The sequence below is a fragment of the Heterocephalus glaber genome, unplaced genomic scaffold, assembly GCF_053883595.1.
Source record: "Heterocephalus glaber isolate CG9 unplaced genomic scaffold, H.glaber_assembly_v1.0 deba00000937, whole genome shotgun sequence".
Taxonomy (NCBI): Eukaryota; Metazoa; Chordata; class Mammalia; order Rodentia; family Bathyergidae; genus Heterocephalus; species Heterocephalus glaber.
This window is the reverse complement of record NW_028258173.1, coordinates 7296455-7305769: the sequence shown is the minus strand read 5'-3', so window position 1 is coordinate 7305769 and position 9315 is coordinate 7296455. Positions and strand designations below refer to the sequence as shown.

Here is a 9315-nt window from a genome sequence, read left to right as displayed (position 1 = left end):
CTGGTTCATGAATTCTATCTGAATCAAGCAAAAGAACCATCAACTGGATTGAGTCCTATCTGTTGCCTTCCCAAATCTTATAGTCTGGATACTGGTGCCAAAAATCATGTGTGCTACACGAGCAATGTGTCAGCATTGTGGAGTCCCAAGATTCAAATGAGGCATGAGGAGTGGCTGCGTATCCACCAGAGACCATTCTGCCAATCTCAGCTTCACAGTGACCTTGGAGAACCTCACCGTGAAAGATGCAGATGCCTACTGGTGTTGGGTCAATATACTGTAGAGCCAGGATCTTCCCTTTCATGCTGCCAGACAAATGCCCCTCATGCCAGCTCCACATCTGGGAAAATCTAGGCTGGTCATTCCCTCCCTAAAGAAAGAAGTGGGGAAAGAGAGCATGGGCTTGGTGAGTCAGTGACTCAGGACACAGTGTCTGGGTTGCCCTTACCAGTGTTAGAGCACCTGTGTGGGTTATGTCTGTCTGTGAGCGTGTGCATGTGTGTGCATATAACAACACACGACTGTGTACGTACGTGCATACAGGCATAGGGCAGGGCCTGTGTTCCTCCAGACCCTCTGTACACCTGTCCTTGACAATCTCTGAATCTTTGCAGGTGTGCACAGGACTGTCCTGAGTCCAAGGCTCTTTGCTCACAGACTCTTCATGATGCCTGTGTTTTCTCTAAAGGGGATTTCATGTCTCACCTGGATCTATCTGCATCCTCCCCATGGGATCAGGAGACTTAGGGCAATTTCTGTCCTCTATGGCTCTGCTCTGATCTTTGTCTAAGTGGACAGCTTTCTGCTATGGAAGGTTCTGAGACACCAGCTTCACTGCTGTGGCCTCAGGGCATCTCAGTGGCTACCACAGAGGCAAAAATAATGTGGCCCAGGCTCCTGTATGGGGCTTCATGTCCCCTCAGGGGACCCCATTTAGTGCCTTCTAGCTGAACTGTCTCTGCCTTTTCTCTGGCACATTTTGGACACAGATGGAAACCCAGAGAATCCCCTGAAAAGATCTCCGCTCAAGCAGAGGGACAAGTGGGCCAGAGATGGACTCTCGCTGTGATGGACCCCAGTGCTCCATCAGACAATGATCTGGCATTATAGTTTAGCAGTGAATAAACAGAATAGAGCTGTGCTCTCATTGAGCTCACATTCCAACAGGCAGAAAGAAACAGTTAACAAATGCCAAAATACATGTGCACATATAGGAGGAAACCTAAAAGAGATGAAGAGTGTACAGAGCAAATGAAGAGGTGGTGTGTGGTGCAGGGTGGAGGTGACTACTATCAGATCCTTCCAACAGGGTAATATGCAAACAAATTGCAAGCTTGACAAGATGTGATTAATTGGTGAAAAAAAGTGAGTAGCTCCTGGGCCTCGACCTGCTCCATCCACCTTCCAAGACTATGTGATGCTAAGTCTTACAGTGTTACGGGAATGAGAGCATCTGACTAAGAAGACGTATGCATCCACATACCCCGGGAACTTCCTGCCTCCCTTCATGGTCTATTTTAAAGCTTGACCTGTGCTTACTTCCCAGTCAGAGTATCCTATTCATGGAGCCGCTGTCACTGTACTCCGGAAAGTATCAGGGATCACAGTACCCACTTGACTTGCTGTGCAAAGCCAAAGGAAGAGCTGGGGACCAGAGGGGGTCAGAGGACTTCTGTAAGGGCCTAATCTGAAAGACAGGAGGATAGAGTCCCTCTATGGCACCATTAGAGCTAGAGAAAACAGAGAGCTCTGGCCCCACCCCAGGATTGTCCACCCTGAAAATGGGAAGTGAGGTACCTTCAACGATGGAGAGGTCCCACCAAGGAGGAAATGTTCCAGCCATGATCTGCTGTTTGGTGTATGTGTGAGGGAGTCTGGGAGCTACCAGAAGGAGACAGATCCCTAACACACAGGCACTGGATGTGCCCAGCCACCGAGTGTGACAGGAGCCAATGCTACTGACGACCAGATCTTCTGCTCCAGCCTGGGTGGCTTCTCTCTGTGGGCATATTGCCTCCTGGCCAACTGAGCAGATGGACCAGGAAACACCCAAGACAGATGTACCAGGAACCAGGGAGGGGCAGGAAAACAGAATCAGGGACGTGGACATTGGATTCTCTGTGAGGTACATCTATTTGGTCCCCTCCTGGCCCTGGTTTAGGTGCAAATGACTTCTGTCTTGGAAAAATGACTCTAAGGCACGTGGCTGTGTGGCTGCCTTCAGCTCTGCTCCTCTTGCAGATTCCAGGTGAGCAGTGCTGGCCCTGGACGGGAGAATCTCTGTCCTGAGTGGAAGAGGACAGGGGTGGGACAGGAAGTGGGGAAGGAGCAGCTGATAGAGGTGAGTGGGGGAAGGAGAGTGGGCAGGAGGGCAGAGGAGTGGCCAAGATTGGCTGCCAGGCTGCTGTGCAGTGCAGGGGAACTGAGGCACCTGCACCCTGGACAGAAGTCAGTGCTCAGTGAGAGGGATGCCTGTGAGTCACTGCCATAATCACACAATCCGAGTGATGTCTTGGTTCCATACACACAAGCACATGTTCTCACCTAGACACCCACACACACAGTTACACACAGTGACGTTCACACGTATGCACATACACATGATCATACAAACACACATGTGTACCCACAGTATTTTCCCACTTGCCCCTTCCCATCTCAGGGACACCCCCGTCTGTGTTCCCACCTTTGGGGGAGGGTGATCCTCATCCTCACTTCCCACTCATGGGTCTGACAAGGCCAGTCTTTCTCCACTGCCTCCTCCAGACCTGAAGGCCTTGAAGACCTGACCCCTGGGAGCCTCTGACCCCATCCAGTTGTGAAAGCCCAGACCAGGGGCTTGTGTTTTCTGGGATGTTTTCCTCTCAGCAGCCCCACCACTGGGATGGGCACTGTGGGGGGATCCTTGAGTGTACAATGTCAGTATGAGGAGGAAGACAGGGCATATGTCAAGGGAATAAACGCACTCTCGGTGCTCTGCTAAGAAGTGGGGGGTGACTGAGTGTCCATCAGAGCCATCCCACCAACCTCATATCCATGGTGACCTTGGAGAGCCTCACCTTGCAGAACATAGGCCCCTACCAGTGTGGGATCCATATATCATGGCACAAAACATTTGATGACTTTTCAGGTGGTGTCCCTACTCCCAGGTGAGTGACCCTTGTACCAGTGCCAGGCTTGCCTGAACACTAGTTTAAAACTTAATTGAGAGACCATGACACTCTAGTTGAAGTGCAAGAGGAGATTTTAATGGGATACCCATCAGTTTCAGTTCCAAGAACACCAAGCTGAACTTACCAACACCAAAAATGACTGAGTTTCACTATCCTAAAGATTCCTCCAGGTCCAGGTGTCCCAACCCTGGATCTCCTCACCCATTTATCCTAGTAGCACCCACTCATTAAGCATCACTCTTTACCAAAGACTGATCATGGCATGGGAGTTGGCAGTGAACAAAAAACACTGAGACCTGTCCTCTCATTGATCACACACTCTGTTGTGCAGACAGAAATAATTGACAAAAACACATGCAACATCATGAAGAAGCATAAATGTCAGAGGTGGAGAATTTCATGGGCTAAAATATGGCAACATGAGGGGTCATTAGGCTATATTTAACTTGAGATTAGAAATGAATGGATAGACAAGGAATGTGGACACCTAGAGGAAAGCCCTAAGCTCAGGGAACAGAAAGTGCCAATGTCCCTCTACGGCAGTTGTCAAACATTAATCCAGTTGAGAGGAATTCTAGATGCCTCTCTGGGTCAGGTGGATCTTTGGGGTCCAGAAATATCTCATTGCCTTTTCCCACAATGTCAATGGGAAATGAACAATTAGTATTAGCTACCAAAGTCCTCGGAAGGTTTGAAATCTGAGAGATTCATTCTTCCTTCTATTCTCCCAACCTCCATCCAACATGGGTGATGGCTGTTCCACTCTTAGATCCAGGGTAAGAGGCATAGCGGAATAAGCTGCTGCCTGGGTGATCTGACTCCACACAAGAGTGGGATGCTGTAGAAAGTGTTAGGGCTCACACTGCTATTGGACATGTTGTGAGAAAGCAAAAGAATGTGGTAGCCCATTTGGGTTCTAAGCTGAATGCTGGCAGAGCATGGTCCCTCTGTGGTCCCCACAAGAGGTAGAGAAATGAACAGCTCTGGTTCCCACATCTAGGTGAGTCCATTCTGACAACAAAATGATTCATCAAAGAGAGTGGAAAGGCCTCAGCAAAGGGGAAATACTTTACATGAGCCCTGCTGTGCGAGCAGGCGTGTGTGCGTGCGTGCGTGCGTGTGTGTGTGTGTGTGGTCACCAGCTGCGGGCTGTGGAAAGGGGGTGGCATTTTCAACACATGGGCTCTGAATGTGCTCAGTCACTGAGAGTAAGAGAAGCCAATGTCATCGAGGTTCAGGGGCATGAGCATTAGTGCAGGCAGCTTCTCTCCCTGAGTTACTTGGTCCTACACATCCCCTGCATCACATCCGGAAAGGGTGGACCAGGAAGCAGAGAGAAGAGGAGAAGAGGGGACACATTCCCCAAGAGACATGGCCTTGTGGTTGCCTTCAGCTCTGCTCCTCCTGCAGGTCCCAAGTGAGTGAGCCCAACCCTGGACAGGGAAACTCCATCTTGAGCAGGAGAGGGCAGGGTTGGGGAAGGAGGTGGGGAAGGTATGCCTGACAGAGGAAAGTGCATCGAGGAGAAGGGTGGGAGGAGGGCAGAGGAGTGGCCGGAAGTGGCTAGCACCTGCCTTACAAGGCCACCAGGCCGCCAGGCTGCAGTGCACAGTGTGGAGGAGCTCAATGCCCTGCACCCAGACAGCCAGTCCTCCCTGAGACATAGATACGACAGACACTCCTGAAATCATACATTCTAATGATGTCTTGGTCCAGGACTCACAGAAGCACACACTCAATTAGTTGCACCCACACATCAGTGTACACACACAGTGTACACAGAGACATACACATAGTCTCACACACATGAACACACAGTGTTTTCCTACCTGACCATGCATCCCCATGAACTCCCCTCTCCCTGTTCCCACATCTGGAGAAGGGCGCTCCTCACCCCTCAGGTCTGACTCCTGGCTCTGGCGCAGCTGGTCTCCCTGGCCGTCTCCTCTAGATCTGAGGGCCTCAAGGACCTAACTCCAAGGAGACCCTGACCCCACGCATTTCTGAAGTCCAAAACCGGGGCTTGTGTTTTCCAGGCTGTTTTCTCCTGAGCAGCCCCAGCACCGTGACAGGCACTGTGGGGGGATCCCTGAGTGTGCAGTGCCAGTATGAGGAGGAAGACAAGGCACGTGACAAGTACTGGTGCAGAGGATCACTTGCGGTGCTATGTGACAAGATCGTGGAGACCAAAGACTCAGTGAGAGAAGTGAGGAGCGGCCGAGTGACCATCAGGGACCATCCCGCCAACCTCAGCTTCACGGTGACCTTGGAGAGCCTCTCCCTGCAGGATACAGGCTCCTACTGGTGTGGGGTTGATGCACCATGGCAAGAAGATCCTGCCGTCAAGTTTATGGTGTCTGTGCTCCCAGGTGAGCCCCTTCCCATTGGAGCCAGAGCTGCCTAAACCTAGCCCTGGTCATTTCCTACCTGAAATAATACTGGGGTAGGAGAGAAGGAGCTGGTGAAGCAGTGACTCGGCATCCAGAGTGTGTGTGTCTGTCAGTGGTGACTGCCTGTCGATCTGTCTGTCTTCAGTGCATGTGTACAGATTTATATGTGTGTACACATACACACAGCCCCACGGGAACACTCGTGCTGTTTGAGACCCTCTATGGGCCCTACCCTGACAGCCTCAGGCCTGAGTCCTTGTCAGGTATGGGGTGGGGCCATCCCTGAGATCAAGCCTCTTTGCTGACTGGTTGGTCTGTCTAGGGTCTTATCCTTTGTGAAAGGGACCTCACCCCTCACCTGGACCTGACTCTATCACCCGACAGGAATGAGACCCTTAAGGAATGTGCTCTCTGCTATCAAAGCTGTCCTGACCTGGGCCTGAGGGGACACTTCTCTGATCTGGAAGGTTCTGAGACATCAGCCTGGCTCTTTGGGTCCTCAGGGCTTCTAAGTGGTCACCAGAGGGACACAAGAAGAAGCTAAGACCCCTGTGTGTGGCTTCCGCTTTCTTTGTGAGACCATGCCCAGCCCCACCAGGTTGATCTGTCTCCCTGTTCTGGGCATCTTTTTAAGGCTCTCACTGGTATGAACCCCAGTGCTCCTCCACATCTACAGATCATTCATTCTTAACAGAAGCTTCCTTGTTTCATGGGATCCAAACTCAACACCCCTATGTAAGGGCTGGGCAGAGTGCCCAGGGCTGAAATTCTGAAGTTGTCTCTAGTTCCTTCATCTGAGTTCTCTCTTCCTGGTTTCAGTTCCCCCAAGTACATATTTCCTTCCCCAGCCCTTTGTGGGTTCCTACTGAAGCACAAGAAATTAAAGTCCCACTGATATTGCTGGGTGTCTGAGAGGAATATACTATCCATCTGGCCTTGGGTCAGGCCACTCCCCATGGGGTCTGCCCGATGTCTATCTCCCTAGACCTTTTTTCCTGTTTATTCCTCCCTCAGAGAGGACTGTCCAGTAGATTATTTAGGGCCATGGGCCTGGACGGCTGTGTAGGGCACACAGGTCCAATCATTCATCATGGATAACCCTACCGTCCCTGTTCACGTGAGGCTTCACTCAGCCATCAGCCCTGCCCCAGGAATCTACTTTTCCCATTTCTCTGCATCAATTTCTGCTCAGTAGACTAGGACAGAGTGAGGGACGTTGGGTCTTTAGCGGACTGAGCAGAGTGAGTGGACTCGCTACATGTGTCCCCAGGAAGGATGAAGGAGGGTACTGAAGTTTCTCTGGGGTTGATTTAGACCTGGTACCAAGTATCTACACCAATGCTCAAATCCTCCTGCTTAGCAAGCCATTTCTCATATCTGCAAGTGTCACCTGGCCACAGTGCACTTTTTTTTTTTTTTTTTTTTTTTGGTACCGGGGATCGAACTCGGGTCCTTGAGCTTGCACAGCAGGCAGCAAAACCACTGAGCTAAATCCTCGGCCCCACAGTGCACTTTCGATGGAATGACAGTAACAGCCCTGGTCAGGACTAGGTGTGTCCATGAGATCTGTTCACTAAGGACATGTGTCCAACAGGCCCAGATGCCACAGAGGTGCCAATGAGGGGGAGACCCCGGGGATGTCACTGGACTTGACCTGTGCTTCACTCTCAGCCTTAGCCACAGCCACAGGCTCCTTCCTTGAGGGTATCAGAAGCACCACGGGGCCTCCTCTGTTCCTGTCTGTGTATACTTGGCGCAGCACCACCAGAGGGGACACCTCCAATCCCAGTCCACAGCCTCGGTAAGGACCTGCATCTGGACGGTGTGCCTGTGCTGGGAGAAGGGAGGTAGAGGGACTGTGTCTCCCTCCTCTGGGTCCCTCCTGAACCTACCGATCACACATGATAGAGTGGGTCCTGCCAAGTGTCAGGTCTTCTTTCAAGACTGGAACACAGCAGGGCCCTCTCAGACACACTCCTGCTTGGATGAAGTTCGTGCTTTACCCAGTGGATTCACACAGTGAACAATTCAGCACAGAAGTTTCTATATCAATGCAGGAATCCAGTTAAAGTGTCAAGAAACAGTTGTCCACTCGGGTTGGGAATATATGTGGAGGGTGGTGGGGACGCTATCTTTTACATCATCAAGGGACCATCAGGGAAGGTCTTGGTTATTAGAAGCCACACAAGTGAAGGCTGCAAGGTTGGAAGGACCAGGCACTCGGGGGTCTGGAGTGAGTGGTCCAGGCAGAGGGGCGGGGGAGCAAGTACAAATGTTGTGTTCAGAAGCCACCAGGACCTGGCCAGGCTGAGAAGTGCAGGTGCTCTTTCCTCTGCCTCCCTCTTCCCCCATCACTGGTCACAAGTGTCAGCTTGTTTTGACAAATTCAGTCCCCTAAGCAGGCAGACTTGAGCTGAGTCCTTCAATCATTTCACTAATAACCATGAATTCTTCAAGCTGACACTGTGAAGGTCCATGGTGGGCACCAGTTATTGTCTGTGATGAGACAAGACCCACCCCTCTGGAAATGTTGTCCAGAGAGGACCAAACATGAAACTAATAGTCTCATTTTTGACTCCTGTACTCTAACTAGTAATCCCTGAATGTGAAGGAACAAGGTAAAAATCCTTCTGGACACAGTTCCCTCCTATATCCCTGGGCTCCCCTTACCTCCTTCTCATGGTCCCGCCCTTTCTATGACCACAGGCCCTAGTTCAAAGCCACTCCCTCATCTGTCTGTCAGGAACATGGGTCCTTCAGGTAAAGCTGCCTTGCCCAGGTGTGGAGTATACAGTTTGCTGTGGATACAGGACCAGGGTATAAAGGACAGAGGCAAGATTCCAGGCACCAGGGCCTCCTCCAGTGAAGAGGCTTATTGTATTATGTCCCCCACAGGCCCCTGTTCAGTAGCATTCACTTCCTGCTCCTGGTCTTCCTGAAGGTGCCCCTGCTCCTGAGCATGCTCAGTGCTATCCTCTGGGTGAACAGGCCTCAGAGAGGCTCTGGATGGAGGTGAAGTCATCCTGAGTATGAAAACCAATGACGTTCCTTGTCCCTCAGGGGCCTGTCTAGAGACACAACCCCTCTGATGGATGAGGATGACCTTCTGACCAGTGAACCCTCTGTCACTCTCCACATATATATTAGAATAATCTTTGCAATCTTCTTTAAAATCTTTCCTTGCTCACCACCCTCATATATCAAAAGGGTTTCTAATCACTGTTTCCTCCTTGAAGTAAGACTGCATATCAGCTTTGCACATATACCTGCCAGCTTAACTTTAAGCCACTGCCAGATACCTCTGAGACCCTTGAAGTCTTCAGTCCTACCTGGCATGTGGCTTTGCTTTTGTTTCACTGTTTTCACAGATAAGGGCAGTTGTTTTACCTTTCTGTGACCATCACACCCATGAACATCCACACTGGTTGAAAAGGGAGCCAGTGTATGACTCTCCTAGTTACTGTATTAGTCTACTTGATTATGCAATTGTTAGTTCATGAAATAACAATGTAGAACTTCAGTGATTCACTGAGCTCTCTCTCATACCTGAATCAAACTGTAATGTTCACTGATCTCAGATTCATGGACCAAAGTGCCATATTGGACCCCTATGCTTGATGTCTACCCAGGACACTTTCCAGAATTGTCTTGACATCTGATCATTCCCTTTCTCATTCAGAATCACCCTGAAAAATGTCTTCAGGCTTCTTTGGAGAAAGATAGTAGAAGATCAGTGTTATCATAGAAAGTTC

The 9315-nt window shown here is 50.5% G+C and overlaps 1 protein-coding gene across 1 annotated transcript; it reads left to right on the top strand.

Moving 5' to 3' along the window:
* Positions 1-2187: 2187 nt before the first annotated feature.
* Positions 2188-8606, top strand: LOC101715998 (CMRF35-like molecule 6). The gene is given in 4 exon segments (XM_087208540.1): positions 2188-2248; positions 5210-5542; positions 7247-7364; positions 8459-8606. Coding segments are annotated over 4 exon segments (660 nt in total).
* The last annotated feature ends 709 nt before the right edge of the window (positions 8607-9315 follow it).